The sequence below is a fragment of the Engystomops pustulosus genome, chromosome 1, assembly GCF_040894005.1.
Source record: "Engystomops pustulosus chromosome 1, aEngPut4.maternal, whole genome shotgun sequence".
Lineage (NCBI taxonomy): Eukaryota > Metazoa > Chordata > Amphibia > Anura > Leptodactylidae > Engystomops > Engystomops pustulosus.
The window spans coordinates 21890129-21911134 of record NC_092411.1 but is presented as its reverse complement, the minus strand read 5'-3'; the positions used below and the strand labels follow the sequence as shown (position 1 = coordinate 21911134).

Here is a 21006-nt window from a genome sequence, read left to right as displayed (position 1 = left end):
TCCTTTTTAAGATGTTATTTTGTTTCATATGTGGTAAAAGGTGCAACAAGTATAACTTTTCAGTTTTGCTTTCAGTTTGTAAAGCTTTAAATATTAGAATCCAATAAAGTGTTAGTGTTACAAGTGGTTGTGATTGTTTTATTACTTTTTCGCTCTTTAGTCATAAAATTCACCTGGGGAAAGTTTACACCTCATTTCTATCTTTCAGTATAAGTAGGGGACGGCCTGTATTTTGTTTTTGCATTGAATGGGCTCGAAGTAGCGCGAAGACGTCGGTGTCCCGGATCTCTGAGCGGTTCTCCTGCCCCGGTCGGCTGTGGCATCTCCACCAGAAGACATAGTGTGAATGATTGGGGGGGATTCCAGCCTTCGAGGACGTCTTGTGACCCGCATGCTTCAGCCGCAAGGATGTTTAGGATATTTCTGACGGCGTTACTAAAGTTAATTCAGTCACTCGATGACTTTGGGGATAAACTATGCCTCGTGTGTAGTAGTAATGGCCTCATTAATAGGCACTTACACCTTGAAGACTCAATAGAAATGCAGTGTTGTGCTGGACCCCCGCAGGGATATTGCTCATTGCTGTTTCCTTTACAATATTATAGTGCCGTTACTTTATGGAGTCATGTAGGGTGAGCCTTTGTCAGAGTCGTTTGCATTGAAGCGCTGATATTAAAGGAAATCTACCATCAATTTCCATCGGGATAAACCAGGGACATTACTCATGGATCCAGGGCCCGGGAATGTGGTAATATACTTGTATGTGTTATCCGTGGCCGCCTACCTTCTAAAAATCAGCTTTTACAATTATGCTAATGAGTCAGGCTCCTAGGGGTGTTACCAGCGCCTCTGTGTTGTAGCTTCACAAGTTGTTAGGCCTTTTAGACAAACGAATGTGAGCGTGACCGATATCCAATATTGTTTTCCCATTGATGCCTATGGGGCCCCTACGTTGCATTGAGCACATGTTGTCACACGTATATTTTGCTGTACTATGGCGCAGCCGCTCGCTTCTAGATGGAGACGCCTATGTGGGGTCGCTTCTACGGCCTGGGTGTATAGTGTGCAAGGAGCCTAAGGCCGCATTCACACAACCGTGGGGGGGATGCAAGTATGGCTTCAAGCTTGCAACCGTGCATACGTCCCCAGTAGACAAAAAATGGCCACACGGAGTGATACGGTGCTGCTCTGTACACGGGGAAAAGATAGGACATGGATGGTTATGAGAGGCGTCACCCCTCCTACTCTCCTTTGCGGCTCACGTATGCCCTCCCTGCCGTAACTGTGCGGGCATATGTCAGTATGTGAATGAAAATATATAGATTTTTTTTTTCTTTTTATCCCTGGCCTCCTTACTTCCATAATTATGCTAATGAGACTGAGAGGCTCTGGAGGGTGTTACCAGAGCCCCTCCATGCTGTAGCTTCATAGGCTTTTGCACTGATCAGAAGTACTTTCTCTTCCCACTGCGTGAAAGCCTCTGCTGCCATGAGATTACATCAGACAGAGGGAAGGGGGGAAGTGCTGAGGGATCGGATGGGGAGACAGTGTAACAGCCTGTTAAGTCAGTGCACGGTGGGGCTCTGATGACGTTCCCTAGAGCCCTTCTGGTTGATTATAATAATTTTAAAAATTGATTTTAGAAGGAAGGAGGCCGTGGATAACAGATATAAGATGAGAAAGTGTCCCTGGTAGATTTCCATTCCGCTTGGGTTATATTTATTTGGCGAGGGGAAAGTCCAGAAGACTCCGAGGGAAGCCCGGGGAAAACGTAATGAGCGTCTTCTGCGGCGGCTGAGGTTTATAGACTTCCTCATTTGTCTTGAGAACGAGTGAGAAAATCTAAAAGTCTGGACGCATGAAAGAGGAAAGGAAATGCTAATTATATGGAACCCCCCTAAATATGGAAGGGGGGGGGGGGGGGGAGTCCGAACCGGTGTCATCATGCGCCGTATGTCTCTGTAGGAAATCTTAGCCTTTGGGAAAGGGCAATTTTGCTCTCCATTGACGTGATGTAACGGCCCAATTGTGTCCGTAGCTGTGGAAGACATAAGTGACGCTCTGCACCCGCTACTTATACAGCTGGGGGCTTCACCAACCACCTGCTTGTCTGCAGAGCTTGCGTTCACCCTGAGGTCAGCCCTCACCTCTGCTTTGCATGCGATCTCACTATTTGGAGGTCAGACTTTCTAGATCTTCCACAGCATTTTTAGCATCTTCCAGCAGCTCCAGTCTTGTCACTTATTGGTACGGGCCTTTGGTGGCTGTATCACGTGGCCTGGGTGCTGGTCCTGGACCCGTAGTGCCTGATATCTATGGCGTCTGGCTGATCAGGAGAGCGTTGGTATTCTCAATCCCATCCCTGGCCAATGTGGTTGGGATAGATCGTCCATCTGGTGTGTGCACTTCTCACTAGCCTCTGTCAGGTGCTAGACTGGGCATGTTGGATTTCGGTATGGCTGATCCATGCTCCGGTAGGAGAAGTGTCTAAATGTAGATTACCGCTCTCTCTTGTCCAGGATGTTACTTATACACATGCATTGTGGGTGTTGGGGGCGTTCATTGAACCCCCTGCATGGGTGGCGGATGTGGACAGAAGAAGGAGCAGCAGTTGTGGGCGGTAAATGGGGACCCCTCCTGCAGCGGAAGCAGCGCTACCCTACAGACAGACTTGTGTGTAAGAGGTGACCTGATGGATTTTGATGACATGATGGGGAGGGATGCAGGGATGTGATTTAGTTTTCTTAGTATTAACTTAAGAACACTCGACTTACATACGACCCCTAGTTACAAACGGACCCCTGGATATTGGTATTTTATTGTACTTTAGTCCTAGGCTACAATAATCAGCTGTAAAAGTTATCACAGGTGTCTGTAATGAAGCTTTAGTCTTAATATTGATTCTTATGACAACCCAACGTTTTTAAAATCCAATTGTCACAGAGACCAAAAAAGTTCTGTCTGGGATTACAATGATAAAATATACAGTTCCGACTTACATACAAATTCAACTTAAGAACAAACCTACAGACCCTATCTTGTATGTAACCCGGGGACTGCCTGTATATAATATTTCTAGTGTTTCATTAACCCCTTTTTTGTATTTTATTGGTTCAGTAATTGTATGTTGAGCCCAGGACTACAGTCACCCCTCCCCGCTGTGTACGCTGTGTCCTTCCAGATAGAAGAGATATATTTGCAGCCACAGGGGAGGTCCTCAGTTCTGTCATCTATTACACATAGCTGGGGGTAGGTTTCCTCTTTAGGAATGGCCGCCTGTACACAGCTCCGAGGTCTTGTATGTGGCTTCTCCTCATTTGCATGAATGACTAATAATGTGAGTTCTTAGAAATGGTTCTGTTTTATTACTTTTTCGCTCTTTAGTCATAAAATTCACCTGGGGAAAGTTTACACCTCATTTCTATCTTTCAGTATAAGTAGGGGACGGCCTGTATTTTGTTTTTGCATTGAATGGGCTCGAAGTAGCGCGAAGACGTCGGTGTCCCGGATCTCTGAGCGGTTCTCCTGCCCCGGTCGGCTGTGGCATCTCCACCAGAAGACATAGTGTGAATGATTGGGGGGGATTCCAGCCTTCGAGGACGTCTTGTGACCCGCATGCTTCAGCCGCAAGGATGTTTAGGATATTTCTGACGGCGTTACTAAAGTTAATTCAGTCACTCGATGACTTTGGGGATAAACTATGCCTCGTGTGTAGTAGTAATGGCCTCATTAATAGGCACTTACACCTTGAAGACTCAATAGAAATGCAGTGTTGTGCTGGACCCCCGCAGGGATATTGCTCATTGCTGTTTCCTTTACAATATTATAGTGCCGTTACTTTATGGAGTCATGTAGGGTGAGCCTTTGTCAGAGTCGTTTGCATTGAAGCGCTGATATTAAAGGAAATCTACCATCAATTTCCATCGGGATAAACCAGGGACATTACTCATGGATCCAGGGCCCGGGAATGTGGTAATATACTTGTATGTGTTATCCGTGTTAACAGTGTAACAGCCTGTTAAGTCAGTGCACGGTGGGGCTCTGATGACGTTCCCTAGAGCCCTTCTGGTTGATTATAATAATTTTAAAAATTGATTTTAGAAGGAAGGAGGCCGTGGATAACAGATATAAGATGAGAAAGTGTCCCTGGTAGATTTCCATTCCGCTTGGGTTATATTTATTTGGCGAGGGGAAAGTCCAGAAGACTCCGAGGGAAGCCCGGGGAAAACGTAATGAGCGTCTTCTGCGGCGGCTGAGGTTTATAGACTTCCTCATTTGTCTTGAGAACGAGTGAGAAAATCTAAAAGTCTGGACGCATGAAAGAGGAAAGGAAATGCTAATTATATGGAACCCCCCTAAATATGGAAGGGGGGGGGGGGGGGGAGTCCGAACCGGTGTCATCATGCGCCGTATGTCTCTGTAGGAAATCTTAGCCTTTGGGAAAGGGCAATTTTGCTCTCCATTGACGTGATGTAACGGCCCAATTGTGTCCGTAGCTGTGGAAGACATAAGTGACGCTCTGCACCCGCTACTTATACAGCTGGGGGCTTCACCAACCACCTGCTTGTCTGCAGAGCTTGCGTTCACCCTGAGGTCAGCCCTCACCTCTGCTTTGCATGCGATCTCACTATTTGGAGGTCAGACTTTCTAGATCTTCCACAGCATTTTTAGCATCTTCCAGCAGCTCCAGTCTTGTCACTTATTGGTACGGGCCTTTGGTGGCTGTATCACGTGGCCTGGGTGCTGGTCCTGGACCCGTAGTGCCTGATATCTATGGCGTCTGGCTGATCAGGAGAGCGTTGGTATTCTCAATCCCATCCCTGGCCAATGTGGTTGGGATAGATCGTCCATCTGGTGTGTGCACTTCTCACTAGCCTCTGTCAGGTGCTAGACTGGGCATGTTGGATTTCGGTATGGCTGATCCATGCTCCGGTAGGAGAAGTGTCTAAATGTAGATTACCGCTCTCTCTTGTCCAGGATGTTACTTATACACATGCATTGTGGGTGTTGGGGGCGTTCATTGAACCCCCTGCATGGGTGGCGGATGTGGACAGAAGAAGGAGCAGCAGTTGTGGGCGGTAAATGGGGACCCCTCCTGCAGCGGAAGCAGCGCTACCCTACAGACAGACTTGTGTGTAAGAGGTGACCTGATGGATTTTGATGACATGATGGGGAGGGATGCAGGGATGTGATTTAGTTTTCTTAGTATTAACTTAAGAACACTCGACTTACATACGACCCCTAGTTACAAACGGACCCCTGGATATTGGTATTTTATTGTACTTTAGTCCTAGGCTACAATAATCAGCTGTAAAAGTTATCACAGGTGTCTGTAATGAAGCTTTAGTCTTAATATTGATTCTTATGACAACCCAACGTTTTTAAAATCCAATTGTCACAGAGACCAAAAAAGTTCTGTCTGGGATTACAATGATAAAATATACAGTTCCGACTTACATACAAATTCAACTTAAGAACAAACCTACAGACCCTATCTTGTATGTAACCCGGGGACTGCCTGTATATAATATTTCTAGTGTTTCATTAACCCCTTTTTTGTATTTTATTGGTTCAGTAATTGTATGTTGAGCCCAGGACTACAGTCACCCCTCCCCGCTGTGTACGCTGTGTCCTTCCAGATAGAAGAGATATATTTGCAGCCACAGGGGAGGTCCTCAGTTCTGTCATCTATTACACATAGCTGGGGGTAGGTTTCCTCTTTAGGAATGGCCGCCTGTACACAGCTCCGAGGTCTTGTATGTGGCTTCTCCTCATTTGCATGAATGACTAATAATGTGAGTTCTTAGAAATGGTTCTGGGTGACACAGCAGCTCTGGGCTATCTGCAGAGCCTGTGATGGAGGCAGCTGCAGGACTTAGGGGTGGGGGCTATGCTTCTGGATGGGGGGACAGAACTATGCTCCTGGAAACAGGGGGGGGGGGACTATGTTCCTGGAAAGGGTGGGGGAACTATGCTCCTGGTAAGGGGAGGGGGGGTATGTTCCTGAAAAGGGTAAGCCGGGGGGCTGGAGTTTGGCTATGCTTCTGGTAAGCAGGGGTGGGATGGCTTTGCTTCTGGTAAGGGCAGGGGGCTATGTTCCTGGAAAGAGGGGAGAACTATGCTCCTGGTAAGCGGGGGGTGGGGTTGCTTTGCTTCTGGGTTGGCTATTCTCCTGTTGAGGAGCGGGGGGGGGGGCTTCTATGCTCCTGGTCTCCTGGTGAGGAGCGGGGGGGGGGGGGCGGCTATGCTCCTGGTCTCCTGGTACGGAGCGACGGGTGGGGCCAGCTATGCTCCTGGTACGGAGCGACAGGTGGGGCCGGCTATGCTCCTGGTCTCCTGGTACGGAGCGACAGGTGGGGTCGGCTATGCTCCTGGTACGGAGTGACAGGTGGGGGCGGCTATGCTCCTGGTTTCCTGGTAAGGAGCGGCGGTTTTGGCCTGCTATGCTCCTGGTCTCCTGGTACGGAGTGACAGGTGGGGGCGGCTATGCTCCTGGTTTCCTGGTAAGGAGCGGCGGTTTTGGCCGGCTATGCTCCTGGTCTCCTGGTACGGAGTGACAGGTGGGGGCGGCTATGCTCCTGGTTTCCTGGTAAGGAGCGGCGGTTGTGGCCGGCTATGCTTTTGAGGGGGTCTAAGGTTAAGGCGTCTCCTAGGCGTTGGCTATTCTCCTGTTGAGGAGCGGGGGGGGGGGCTTCTATGCTCCTGGTCTCCTGGTGAGGAGCGGGGGGGGGGGGCGGCTATGCTCCTGGTCTCCTGGTACGGAGCGACGGGTGGGGCCAGCTATGCTCCTGGTACGGAGCGACAGGTGGGGCCGGCTATGCTCCTGGTCTCCTGGTACGGAGCGACAGGTGGGGCCGGCTATGCTTAGAGTGGGAGCGGCTGTGCTCCTGGTCTCCTGGTACGGAGCGACGGGTGGGGCCAGCTATGCTCCTGGTACGGAGCGACAGGTGGGGCCGGCTATGCTCCTGGTCTCCTGGTACGGAGCGACAGGTGGGGCCGGCTATGCTTAGAGTGGGAGCGGCTGTGCTCCTGGTCTCCTGGTACGGAGCGACGGGTGGGGCCGGCTATGCTCCTGGTCTCCTGGTACGGAGCGACAGGTGGGGTCGGCTATGCTCCTGGTACGGAGTGACAGGTGGGGGCGGCTATGCTCCTGGTTTCCTGGTAAGGAGCGGCGGTTTTGGCCGGCTATGCTCCTGGTCTTCTGGTACGGAGTGACAGGTGGGGGCGGCTATGCTCCTGGTTTCCTGGTAAGGAGCGGCGGTTGTGGCCGGCTATGCTTTTGAGGGGGTCTAAGGTTAAGGCGTCTCCTCTATGGTTCTCTGTCCCTGCAGAGAACCATAGGAAATATAAGAGGTTCACTAGAACCTTCCTCTGGTTCTGATCTGCCGCATGACCTGAATTCTGCTTCTGAAGATAAATCAATGTGACAAATGGCTTCTTATTACTTGCTGAGAATCTCATATGGGGAGGAGGGGGGGATGTCCTCACACTGCTGTGCTCTCTGTATACTGTTAGGTATTGTCCCTGGAGAGATGTGTAATCAGACCTTTGTGTATGTTAGTAGCAGCAGGACTGTGAAATATGGATTTGATATTGTGGGACTGTAACTTCTCCAAGTGCAAATTCCTGATTTTCTATGTTTACCAAAAATTTCCTTCTGGATTCAGCCCCGGCTCCTGCGCTGACCCTCTACTCTTGTGTGCTGTTACCCATAGGGTGCGTTGCTTTTAGTTTTCCTATACCAAATCTCAACATGTGATTGAGGAAGTGATGTGTGCGCTGCTCATACCAGGAGTAGGTGACATGCCTGCTGGGGGGTGGGTCCCTGAAGGGGGACCACGGGTTTCAAAGCTCCTGACTGGTTCGCTTTTAAGACTTAATTCACATTACAGTTTTCTGTTCAGTAGTTTTATGCCAAAATCGGTAGAATATCCTATATATCTTACACAGGTCGGGGGGTACACTAAAATTTTGTTTTATGGTTTGCTCATGAGAAAAAGTTCTCAAATTTGAATCCCCTAGTGATGTTTACAATATAAAGATCATTTTAACCCTTTACTTTACAATTTTCCTCAGTTTTTATTGCTGTTTTAGCTCCTGTCACTCAGTGTGGATGAGGATTCTCTGAGCAGACACTTCATGATTCCTCTAGTTCTGTGAGATGCTGTTGCTGAAATTGTGCTTAGATTATCAGGGTACAGGGTTTATCTACACTTTTATCTTCTGTACATTTTGGTGCAATATCTGACACATAGGAAGAGAGATGAGACCGATCAGAGATGAGATGTATGTAACACACAATGACAACTCTCAGCTCTGCTCCCTCACCTAATCAGTAAAACACAGTCAGCCCTGCTATAAAGACCTTATCTGTCTGTAGCTTGTAGAGTAAGTCTCTGCACACCGCTGCTTGCGGGCAGGAAATGCCTGTGTCTGAGCTGGTCTTATACTGCAGGGGGGAGGGGCAGGAGGCAGAGAGTACTGCAGTGTGCAGAAAGGAGAAGCTATTCATGAGAAGAATCAGACCATAAAAGATTTATGGTCGGATCCAAAGATGACCAAAATTGTGTACATTAGGACTGATGCTGACAAGTTGGAATTATATCTGTGAAATGCTGTATTTTTTAGCCGTGAATACAGCATTTTGTTATCCTGAGTATATTTAAGAATCTGGTCTTCGAGGGAACACCCCTTTAAGTAACTAGTGTACCAACCTTAACTGCGACTCTCTGATGTATTGGAAGAATTAAGAATATTGACTAGATTTCTTTTTTTTTTTCATCCCAGAACCAAGCGACAACCTTAGAGAAATTTTGCAGAATGTGGTCAAACTTCATGGAGTTTCTAATATGCGCAAGCTGGGTCACCTGAACAACTTTATCAAGGTAAGAGGTGTAATACATGTCAGTGGTGGGACTGCGGGCACGTAATATCTGGCTGGGGCTGGAATGTGACCATTATACACACATAATACACACCTCAGCTGCTGCAGAACCTCCTCATGCACACTTCAGCTGCTGCAGAACCTCCTCATGCGCACTATTCGCTGCTGCAGAACCTCCTCATGCGCACTATTCGCTGCTGCAGAACCTCCTCATGCGCACTATTCGCTGCTGCAGAACCTCCTCATGCGCACTATTCGCTGCTGCAGAACCTCCTCATGCGCACTATTCGCTGCTGCAGAACCTCCTCATGCGCACTATTCGCTGCTGCAGAACCTCCTCATGCGCACTATTTGCTGCTGCAGAACCTCCTCATGCGCACTATTCGCTGCTGCAGAACCTCCTCATGCGCACTATTCGCTGCTGCAGAACCTCCTCATGCGCACTATTCGCTGCTGCAGAACCTCCTCATGCGCACTATTCGCTGCTGCAGAACCTCCTCATGCGCACTATTCGCTGCTGCAGAACCTCCTCATGCGCACTATTCGCTGCTGCAGAACCTCCTCATGCGCACTATTCGCTGCTGCAGAACCTCCTCATGCGCACATCAGCTGCTGCAGAACCTCCTCATGCGCACATCAGCTGCTGCAGAACCTCCTCATGCGCACATCAGCTGCTGCAGAACCTCCTCATGCGCACATCAGCTGCTGCAGAACCTCCTCATGCGCACATCAGCTGCTGCAGAACCTCCTCATGCGCACTATTCGCTGCTGCAGAACCTCCTCATGCGCACTATTCGCTGCTGCAGAACCTCCTCATGCGCACTATTCGCTGCTGCAGAACCTCCTCATGCGCACTATTCGCTGCTGCAGAACCTCCTCATGCGCACTATTCGCTGCTGCAGAACCTCCTCATGCGCACTATTCGCTGCTGCAGAACCTCCTCATGCGCACTATTCGCTGCTGCAGAACCTCCTCATGCGCACTATTCGCTGCTGCAGAACCTCCTCATGCGCACTATTCGCTGCTGCAGAACCTCCTCATGCGCACTATTCGCTGCTGCAGAACCTCCTCATGCGCACTATTCGCTGCTGCAGAACCTCCTCATGCGCACTATTCGCTGCTGCAGAACCTCCTCATGCGCACTATTCGCTGCTGCAGAACCTCCTCATGCGCACTATTCGCTGCTGCAGAACCTCCTCATGCGCACTATTCGCTGCTGCAGAACCTCCTCATGCGCACTATTCGCTGCTGCAGAACCTCCTCATGCGCACTATTCGCTGCTGCAGAACCTCCTCATGCGCACTATTCGCTGCTGCAGAACCTCCTCATGCGCACTATTCGCTGCTGCAGAACCTCCTCATGCGCACTATTCGCTGCTGCAGAACCTCCTCATGCGCACTATTCGCTGCTGCAGAACCTTATAGTACACAACTCTGGCTGTTTTTTTTTGTTTTTGTTTTTTTACTTATTCTGCATTGTTTCTCTTAACAATGTGTATGTTATTCACATGTCACAGTGTTGTTTCCTACAAATGAGGTTCTGCAGCAGCTGTTAGTGATAACTGATTGCACTCTGCAGCACTTGTTTATATGACCTGCAGTTTCCAGGAGCTGCTCCCTCTCCATACATATCATTGCTTTCAGTTTGTTTCGGTCTGGTCTGTGGTTTCCGTGGGCTTGTTGTGGCTCGGTCCCTGCTGTGTGGGACCTGTTCATGTGACACCTGCCTTGTAATAGCTCCTTGTATCTCATGTTGTATCCGCACAGTTATTAGTACAAGAGTCCTTGCAAAATATGAAGAATAATCAGGTATTTGTGTACATTTTACATGTTGCCATAATGGGAAAAATCTAGTATAGGTTCTGCATTGGGGCCCAGTGTCTCTGTGGCTCCTGTAAATATGAATGAATGATCTAGTTATAGTCCATAGTACAGTTATTATATACATCTTCAGCCTGGGCTCCTGATCACTCCTGAACATTGTTTTTTATGTCTTTCTAATACTGTAAAAATGATCCAAATTGGTTGTATCCCATTTCCATTTGGGTTAGGACCCGAACACTCATTATCCACAGAACTCTTTCCCTTGTGTACCTCTGGGTAGTGGTGGTGGGGGATGCTCTTCCTTGGGCATCTTGCTGGGCTAGTTTGCTCTCTCCCCTGGGCATCTTGGGGGAGGGGGCCCGCTCTCTCTCTCTCCCCTGGGTGTCTAGGAGTGGGTGGCCCTGTGCTCGCTCCCCTGGGCAGTATAGGGGGGCAGGGTCTGCACTCTCCCCTCTTTGTCTTGGTGGGGGGGAGGGCTGCTATCTACTCTTGGCATATAATGTGTAGAAGATGCTCAATTCCCTTGGTGTCTCGTGTGGATGGGGCCTGCCTTACTTTTTGGGGCGTCTTGGTGTTTGGGATTGAGGAATGGGGCTTTTGCTCTCTTTCGCATCTTAGGGAGGAGCGTTTGTCCGAGAGGTGTTTCTTTCCCCTGGGCGTTACAGTGCAGGGGTTACCATGGCCTACTCTTCCCTGGGCTCCTCGGGGTGGGGAGGTTATTGGGGTTGAGCAATGAATCCCTCACCCTGCTCACTCAGGGGGGTTCTCAAACTCTGCCCTGGGTGGCCTTCAGGGTGCTTTGTGGGCGTGTCTGTTTCGGGTCGGGGGGCTCTCTCGCCTGGGTTCTTGTTAGGGCCGCTTTCTACCTTCGGATCCTTGGTAGGGGTCCGCTTTCTCCCCTGGGCGTCCCGCTAAAATCTATTAGGGTGACGTGTTGTCCATAGGTCGTTAGCTTGGATCACAATACGCTGTACTACTGGTATAAAACAGGATTTGAGGAAGTTGCCAAAAAGTGGACTTGAGTTTTTGTTGTTTCTTTTTCTTGAATGCGGGGTACAGCAGATAGCCGCCGTGCGGGGTACAGCAGATAGCCGCCGTGCGGGGTACAGCAGATAGCCGCCGTGCGGGGTACAGCAGATGGCCGCCGTGCGGGGTACAGCAGATGGCCGCCGTGCGGGGTACAGCAGATGGCCGCCGTGCGGGGTACAGCAGATAGCCGCCGTGCGGGGTACAGCAGATAGCCGCCGTGCCCGGGCAGCACTGGCTGTTTCCTAGTATCGTACATGTCACTGCGATGACCTAGCAGTGGCCGCAGCGTCCTTGTCATTGTGTCAGGTCTCTCCCCCAGGCTGAATGTAAGAGGTCGCTCACAAGATGCTAAGAATTTTCTCGTCTCATTAGCTCGGTGCCGGGGGCTCATTTACTTACTATTTGCGTGCACTTTAGCTATTGTGGTGACATTGCGGATCCTCGGGGCGGCACAATCCTGGACACAGTGCGATGTTATCACTTCAGGTTTTCATTTGTCAGCTTCTTGCATTTCAGGGAAAATAATTCTCAAGAATAAAGCTATAAAATGTATTTGCTCCCAGATTATAAAATGCATCAAGAATTTGTAGGGAATCTAGTGATCGGTGATGCACTAGGGGAAAATTGACTACCCTAATCCTGCAGCACAGCCCACCTTGGGCCAGAGGTGTGGGTGGTAATGTGGCCAATCATGTGTGTTAGAGTGGTGCCAGCACTGTCCTCCCACAAGGGATTTTCTGGTAAACAAGGGTTGTCAGAGATCTTGAACAGGTTATTGGCCATTATGTAGATGATGTGACCGCACTCATCTACACTCTGGATATAAATGAGTAAACCCGAGCCACACTTACACCCGTGCACCATGTGGATGAGAGCCGGACCCCGGCAGCCGGCTCGTGTATGTCTCATGCCGGCTGATTAGTTTAGCAGGTTTTCTTGGCTTCCTGTTTGTCGCTGTTGTTTTTAGCTGCACATCACAGGTCCACAGGCACAAGACTGAACCATCACTTGTAAGAAATGCCCTTACACGCGGGAAATAACCCCAGAGCTTATTCTGTCTTCTCCGTAATGTTACGTATATGCCTATAGAGCTCGGACGCGTCTTATAGGGACGTAAGAAAATACAGAGGTGCAGGAGCTCTTCTTTATGGCTGTTTTTAGTCCTTTTTTTGATGGGAACCTGTCAGTAAACGGCCGACATGACAGACTACATAGGACTTTTAGCATTTTATGTTGGTTTTTGAGGTACATGCTCAAAAATGGTAGTTCTTGTATTCTGTGTGCATGAGATCCATCTTATGAGCTACACCTTTCGGTGCAACCATAATGTGTTACAGCCACAAACCCTGTCCCATCCATGTGTCCAGTTATCCAAGATATCATTATCGTAGTCCCTATGATGTTACTAGTTCCTGTCATTAGGCTGCAGCCTCCTCCTCGCTGTCCTGTGCCTGGCTGTAATACAACTGGCTGCAGTCGCCTCCTCACTGTCCTGTGCCTGGCTGTAAGGTAACTGGCTGCAGCCTCCTCCTCACTGTCCTGTGCCTGGCTGTAAGGTAACTGGCTGCAGCCTCCTCCTCGCTGTCCTTTGTATGGCTGTAAGACAACTGGCTGCAGGCTCCTCCTCACTGTCCTGTGCCTCGCTGTAAGACAACTGGCTGCAGCCTCCTCCTCGCTGTCCTGTGTATGGCTGTAAGACAGCTGGCTGCAGCCTCCTCCTCACTGTCCTGTGTCTGGCTGTAATACAACTGGCTGCAGCCTCCTCCTCGCTGTCCTGTGTATGGCTGTAAGACAACTGGCTGCAGCCTCCTCCTCACTTACCTGTGCCTCGCTGTAAGAAAACTGGCTGCAGCCTCCTCCTCGCTGTCCTGTGTCTGGCTGCAGGCTCCTCCTCGCTGTCCTGTGTCTGGCTGTAAGACAACTGGCTGCAGCCTCCTCCTCGCTGTCCTGTGTCTGGCTGTAAGACAACTGGCTGCAGCCTCCTCCTCACTGTCCTGTGTCTGGCTGTAAGACAACTGGCTGCAGCCTCCTCCTCGCTGTCCTATGTCTGGCTGTAAGACAACTGGCTGCAGCCTCCTCCTCACTGTCCTGTGTCTGGCTGTAAGACAACTGGCTGCAGCACCTGCCTTCCTTTCTTCCTCCTCACTGTCCTGTTTCTGGCTGTAAGGCAACTGGCTGCAGCCTCCTCCTCACTGTCCTGTGTCTGGCTGTAAGGCATCTGGCTGCAGCCTCCTCCTCGCTGTCCTGTGTCTGGCTGTAAGACAACTGGCTGCAGCCTCCTCCTCACTGTCCTGTGTCTGGCTGTAAGACAACTGGCTGCAGCACCTGCCTTCCTTTCTTCCTCCTCACTGTCCTGTGTCTGGCTGTAAGGCAACTGGCTGCAGCCTCCTCCACACTGTCCTGTGTCTGGCTGTAAGGCATCTGGCTGCAGCCTCCTCCTCGCTGTCCTGTGTCTGGCTGTAAGGCATCTGGCTGCAGCCTCCTCCACACTGTCCTGTGTCTGGCTGTAAGGCATCTGGCTGCAGCCTCCTCCTCGCTGTCCTGTGTCTGGCTGTAAGACAACTGGCTGCAGCCTCCTCCTCACTGTCCTGTGTCTGGCTGTAATACAACTGGCTGCAGGCTCCTCCTCGCTGTCCTGTGTCTGGCTGTAAGACAACTGGCTGCAGCCTCCTCCTCGCTGTCCTGTGTTTGGCTGTAATACAACTGGCTGCAGCCTCCTCCTCGCTATCCTGTGTCTGGCTGTAAGACAACTGGCTGCAGCCTCCTCCACACTGTCCTGTGTCTGGCTGTAAGACAACTGGCTGCAGCCTCCTCCACACTGTCCTGTGTCTGGCTGTAAGACAACTGGCTGCAGCCTCCTCCACACAGTCCTGTGTCTGGCTGTAAGACAACTGGCTGCAGCACCTGCCTTCCTTTCTTCCTCCTCACTGTCCTGTGTCTAGCTGTAAGGCAACTGGCTGCAGCCTCCTCACTGTCCTGTGTCTGGCTGTAAGGCATCTGGCTGCAGCCTCCTCCACACTGTCCTGTGTCTGGCTGTAAGGCATCTGGCTGCAGCCTCCTCCACACTGTCCTGTGTCTGGCTGAAAGGCATCTGGCTGCAGCCTCCTCCTCGCTGTCCTGTGCCTGGCTGTAATACAACTGGCTGCAGCCTCCTCCTCGCTGTCCTGTGTATGGCTGTAAGACAACTGGCTGCAGCCTCCTCCTCGCTGTCCTGTGTATGGCTGTAAGACAACTGGCTGCAGCCTCCTCCTCACTTACCTGTGCCTCGCTGTAAGAAAACTGGCTGCAGCCTCCTCCTCACTGTCCTGTGTCTAGCTGCAGCCTCCTCCTCGCTGTCCTTTGTATGGCTGTAAGACAACTGGCTGCAGGCTCCTCCTCACTGTCCTGTGCCTCGCTGTAAGAAAACTGGCTGCAGGCTCCTCCTCGCTGTCCTGTGTCTGGCTGTAAGACAACTGGCTGCAGCCTCCTCCTCGCTGTCCTGTGTATGGCTGTAAGACAGCTGGCTGCAGCCTCCTCCTCACTGTCTTGTGTCTGGCTGTAAGACAACTGGCTGCAGCCTCCTCCTCACTTACCTGTGCCTCGCTGTAAGAAAACTGGCTGCAGCCTCCTCCTCACTGTCCTGTGTCTAGCTGCAGCCTCCTCCTCGCTGTCCTTTGTATGGCTGTAAGACAACTGGCTGCAGGCTCCTCCTCACTGTCCTGTGCCTCGCTGTAAGAAAACTGGCTGCAGGCTCCTCCTCACTGTCTTGTGTCTGGCTGTAATACAACTGGCTGCAGCCTCCTCCTCGCTGTCCTGTGTATGGCTGTAAGACAACTGGCTGCAGCCTCCTCCTCACTTACCTGTGCCTCGCTGTAAGAAAACTGGCTGCAGCCTCCTCCTCACTGTCCTGTGTGTAGCTGCAGGCTCCTCCTCGCTGTCCTGTGTCTGGCTGTAAGACAACTGGCTGCAGCCTCCTCCTCACTGTCCTGTGTCTGGCTGTAAGACAACTGGCTGCAGCCTCCTCCTCGCTGTCCTGTGTATGGCTGTAAGACAACTGGCTGCAGCCTCCTCCTCACTTACCTGTGCCTCGCTGTAAGAAAACTGGCTGCAGCCTCCTCCTCACTGTCCTGTGTCTGGCTGCAGGCTCCTCCTCGCTGTCCTGTGTCTGGCTGTAAGACAACTGGCTGCAGCCTCCTCCTCGCTGTCCTGTGTATGGCTGTAAGACAACTGGCTGCAGCCTCCTCCTCACTTACCTGTGCCTCGCTGTAAGAAAACTGGCTGCAGCCTCCTCCTCGCTGTCCTGTGTCTGGCTGCAGGCTCCTCCTCGCTGTCCTGTGTCTGGCTGTAAGACAACTGGCTGCAGCCTCCTCCTCACTGTCCTGTGTCTGGCTGTAAGACAACTGGCTGCAGCACCTGCCTTCCTTTCTTCCTCCTCACTGTCCTGTGTCTGGCTGTAAGGCAACTGGCTGCAGCCTCCTCCTCACTGTCCTGTGTCTGGCTGTAAGGCATCTGGCTGCAGCCTCCTCCTCGCTGTCCTGTGTCTGGCTGTAAGACAACTGGCTGCAGCCTCCTCCTCACTGTCCTGTGTCTGGCTGTAAGACAACTGGCTGCAGCACCTGCCTTCCTTTCTTCCTCCTCACTGTCCTGTGTCTGGCTGTAAGACAACTGGCTGCAGCCTCCTCCTCACTGTCCTGTGTCTGGCTGTAATACAACTGGCTGCAGGCTCCTCCTCGCTGTCCTGTGTCTGGCTGTAAGACAACTGGCTGCAGCCTCCTCCTCGCTGTCCTGTGTTTGGCTGTAATACAACTGGCTGCAGCCTCCTCCTCGCTATCCTGTGTCTGGCTGTAAGACAACTGGCTGCAGCCTCCTCCACACTGTCCTGTGTCTGGCTGTAAGACAACTGGCTGCAGCCTCCTCCACACTGTCCTGTGTCTGGCTGTAAGACAACTGGCTGCAGCACCTGCCTTCCTTTCTTCCTCCTCACTGTCCTGTGTCTGGCTGTAAGGCAACTGGCTGCAGCCTCCTCCACACTGTCCTGTGTCTGGCTGAAAGGCATCTGGCTGCAGCCTCCTCCACACTGTCCTGTGTCTGGCTGAAAGGCATCTGGCTGCAGCCTCCTCCTCGCTGCCCTGTGCCTGGCTGTAAGACAACTGGCTGCAGCCTCCTCCACACTGTCCTGTGTCTGGCTGTAAGGCAACTGGCTGCAGCCTCCTCCTCACTGTCCTGTGTCTGGCTGTAAGGCATCTGGCTGCAGCCTCCTCCTCGCTGTCCTGTGTTTGGCTGTAAGACAACTGGCTGCAGCCTCCTCCTCGCTGTCCTGTGTTTGGCTGTAAGACAACTGGCTGCAGCCTCCTCCTCGCTATCCTGTGTCTGGCTGTAATACAACTGGCTGCAGCCTCCTCCTCGCTATCCTGTGTCTGGCTGTAAGACAACTTGCCCCAGATTTCTAACAGCTGGCTATGAACACTTGTTTTTCTTAGAAACATTGATTTGTAGATTGTGTTCCTGTAATAGGGTAATTGTATTGTAGGACAACTAATGTCATCCGGAAACTGTCAGCAAGCAGCTGCTAGAGGATCATTTCTTGCATTGATTGTAATTTCTGTGTGATTAAAGTTATGTTGTGTTCGGGTTGTAAGATTGTGTTAACCAAGCTCACGGAAACAGCGCCACCCTCTTAATAGGCCGTGTTTGGTATTGCAGCTCATTTGGCCATAGACAGCGGTGGCTCCTACATACATGACGCGCTCACTACTTTTTCCTCTTTCCCTGCAGCTTCTATGCAACGTCGGCCACAATGAAGAAAAATTAGGTTTTACGTATGAAGACATAATTATTTGGTAAGTGGGGCGTCGTTTATGTCCCTGCCGCCCTAGCAGGATTAACTCTTACTCTGCTGCATATCTTGGGGAGGGAGGTCAGCCTTATTCAATATAACAGGCCGACTGATATCCCTAGCAATGTCATCCAATATCCGGTCGTAATGTTACATCGGACCAGGAGATGGGCTTTCCGAGGGGCTCAGGGAGGGTCAGACATCCAGATGTGATGAGAATTGGGTGGGTTTGGGAGCGATGCGAATCCTTCCTGCAGTGTCATGCACTGTATATATGTATAGTAATAGATGCTCCACAAACCTTACTGGGTACGCTGGGAGTTGTGGTTTCGGGTCCGTTAGAGAGCATTGGTCTGGGGGACACTCTATATATCCCAGTAAATACCTGCTGTACATGTTATTGGGAATGTATATGTTCATTGAGTTCATGTAAATGATCTTTTTTTTTTTTTTTTCTTCGCAAGTTTGCGATTAGCCTTGTTAAATGAAGCGAAAGAAGTGCGAGCGGCGGGGCTGCGGGCTCTCCGATACCTCATCAGAGATTCCAGTATTTTACAGAAGGTGCTAACGTTAAAAGTAGATTACTTAATAGCCAGGTAAGTGTTTCCATAGAAGTGTATATACGAATATTTTAGGCTTCTGAATGCCCATGTAAGAGTTTATTAACACCTTTTTGGCATGCGGGTAGGAAATCTACCATTTGTTTTCATGCTTTGTGAACCAAACATACCCTGAGAATGCTGTAACGACACTGATGCAGAAACATATCTTGTTTAATCCCTGAACTGAGTGGTTTTGCTGAAATTTTTTTTTAATCAAATTATGATAATGAGGCTTTGTCATTCCTGTGGCTGCCCCTGACGCTTCCCCTCACCCTAATTATGCACTGCTCCAGCCTTGTCCTGATCAGCATAAGCTAAGAATTACAGGATCATGGTATTTATGCAAATTTTTTTGCACTTGTTGATAGCCAAGTCACGACGACCTCTAGTTGCACAAAGCAGAGAAGATCCTCATCATCTTTATGGTCAGAGCTGCTCCTCAGTTCAGTGTGAACTGTAACCAAAATTTAGAGTTGGACCAATGTTAATTGATTTGCTAGACTTGTCCTGGGTCTGTCTTGGATTAATCAGAAATCTTTCACTTCTCTTCAGGTGCATAGATATTCAGCAAAGTAATGAAGTAGAAAGGACGCAGGCGCTGAGACTAGTCAGAAAGGTAAGATGGCGCTTTATAAGGAATTAGGGCAACTTTTGCTCATCGACCTGACGGTGTAGTCACATCTGACCATTACAGGATGCAGTGGTATTGCGTTGTGTGTCGTATCGGCTGCACTCATGTATCATTCTCTTGTGTCTTTCAGATGATTACTGTGAACGCTTCCTTATTCCCTAGTTCTATAACTAATTCACTGATAGCAGTTGGAAACGATGGCCTCCAGGAGCGGGACAGGATGGTGCGGGCGTGCATAGCCATTATCTGTGAACTAGGTATCCTTCACAAATATTACACATGAGTAAAGCATTTGTTTTTTTGTTTTTGACTGGTAGATTTCCTTTAACCTATGTCTTTGGTGATAATAGTAACGCTACTGTAGGTTTATCATAGTGATTCTGGGGTAGCAGAGACACTGATTGTGTAGCCCCGACTTCATTGCAGCAAAATGAATGTGATCCTGTTTTGGGACTCTACAACGTGATGGACGCAGAACTCCTTTAGAGTTGGATTTTGTATCAGTTTTGTGGCTGTGGTTTCCCTCTGTGTAACTATATGTCATCTTGATGTCTTGCTATCAAAATGTGACTGATTTGATGTGTTGCTTATGTGTTTTTTTTTTTCCTTTTCTTCTCTTTCCTCTATGTTGCTGCAGCACTTCAGAACCCAGAAGTGGTGGCGCTCAGAGGCGGGCTCAGTACCATCCTGAAAAATGTGATTGATTGCCAATTAAGTAGAATAAACGAAGCTCTCATCACCACGATCCTGCACCTCCTCAATCACCCAAAGACGCGGAAATACGTGCGAGCGGATGTAGGATTAGAGGTACGTGCTGCACTGATATTTGGCGGAAAGTGAGGGTGTGAATGGAACTGGTTCATCCTATCCCCCTAAAATGTCATAGATGTATATATTTTTAGCAGAACCCCTTTAAGCCACCATTCACATGGGACGTATATCCGGCACTCATCCCTCCTCCTATCCAGACGTGTGCTCCATGTTAGTGTTAATATATCCTAAGACTAGTGGCAGACAATGGGGCAGATTTACTTACCCGGTCCAGTCGCGATCCCGCGGTGCGTTGTCTGATGAGGATTCGGAGCTGCCACGATTCACAAAGATCGCGCGCCCGAGTTCCTGCATCGGTCGCTTCCCCGTCGAGGTCCGCCGGAGTTCACCTGCTTCTTCCCAGTGCTTGTAAGTGCGTGTCTTGCGACACAATTCTAAATGTTAAATCTTGCACGTTGTCCGGCGGGTTGTCCAACGGCCACGCCCCACAATTTCTGTTGCATGCAAGCGCCAATGCGCCAAAATCCGGTCGCGTGCGCCAAAATCCCGGGGCAGGTCGGCGCTAAATGGAAACCGCTGGGAAACCCGACAAAAATGCACTCCGCGAACCCTTAGTAAATGAGCCCCAATGGCTTTTTATAGAATACGCTAACAGGACTGTATTGGATCCCTGTGCCGTGCACCAGGGCCTTGTGACTGGCCCTGAGGGCTGTAGCCAGGCCCCGTGGCAGCTGCCTAGGACTGTAGCCTCCTAGGGCTGTGGCGGGTTCCTGCAGCGGGCGCAGAGGACTGTGGCTCATCACAGGACATTAAAGTGCAGAACACAAGTCCAGGCAGTTTGGGACACAGAGCTTTAGGTTGCAGGGTAGAATTATGTTTTATGAAATCTGAGAAGTGTCCCTTTTTTTTGTCTCCTTACAGCAAATTTTAGCGCCATACACTGATTTTCACTACAGGCACAATCCTGATACAGCAGAAGGGCAGCTAAAGTAAGTTATTACACTGCATGGCACATTCATTCCAAGCCCTGATTATAGTCTGATAATTCGCTGGTTAGAGGAAATCTACCATTAATATCCATCACGGTGCCTGGATCTATAAGTAATGTCCCTGGTTTATCAGGATGGGTTGTGATGGTAGTTTTCCTTTAAACCAAAAATGTCTCTGACCTACAAAATAACAAGGATATGTAAATTAGGCTACAAAGTGGAATTGTATATTTTTAGATTTGTCGAGAATTTAGAGTTTCTGATCTTTGTTCTTCTCACCTCCATATTTGCTAGAATATAATGTGAGCCCAGTCATTCTGCAGTCTAAACCTATATCACAGGATTAACTCTTTCCTCTTCTTCCTTTCCAGAGAAGACAGGGAGACCAGATTCCAGGCGAGCAAACTGGGGATTGTATCTGCGTTCCGCTCCTGGGCAGGTTGGTGCTGGTCGCGATGACCT

The 21006-nt window shown here is 50.1% G+C and overlaps 1 protein-coding gene across 2 annotated transcripts in view; it reads left to right on the top strand.

Annotated features, from left to right (window-relative positions):
- RICTOR (RPTOR independent companion of MTOR complex 2) overlaps positions 1–21006 on the top strand; it is a 62010-nt gene that overhangs the window by 11254 nt on the left and 29750 nt on the right. For both annotated transcript variants that reach the window (XM_072135336.1, XM_072135328.1), the window contains exons 3-10: positions 8788–8885; positions 17491–17555; positions 18016–18147; positions 18706–18769; positions 18915–19041; positions 19422–19591; positions 20477–20544; positions 20916–20983. In XM_072135336.1, the coding sequence (XP_071991437.1) occupies positions 8788–8885; positions 17491–17555; positions 18016–18147; positions 18706–18769; positions 18915–19041; positions 19422–19591; positions 20477–20544; positions 20916–20983 (792 nt within the window). The remainder of the gene's footprint in view (positions 1–8787; positions 8886–17490; positions 17556–18015; positions 18148–18705; positions 18770–18914; positions 19042–19421; positions 19592–20476; positions 20545–20915; positions 20984–21006) is intronic.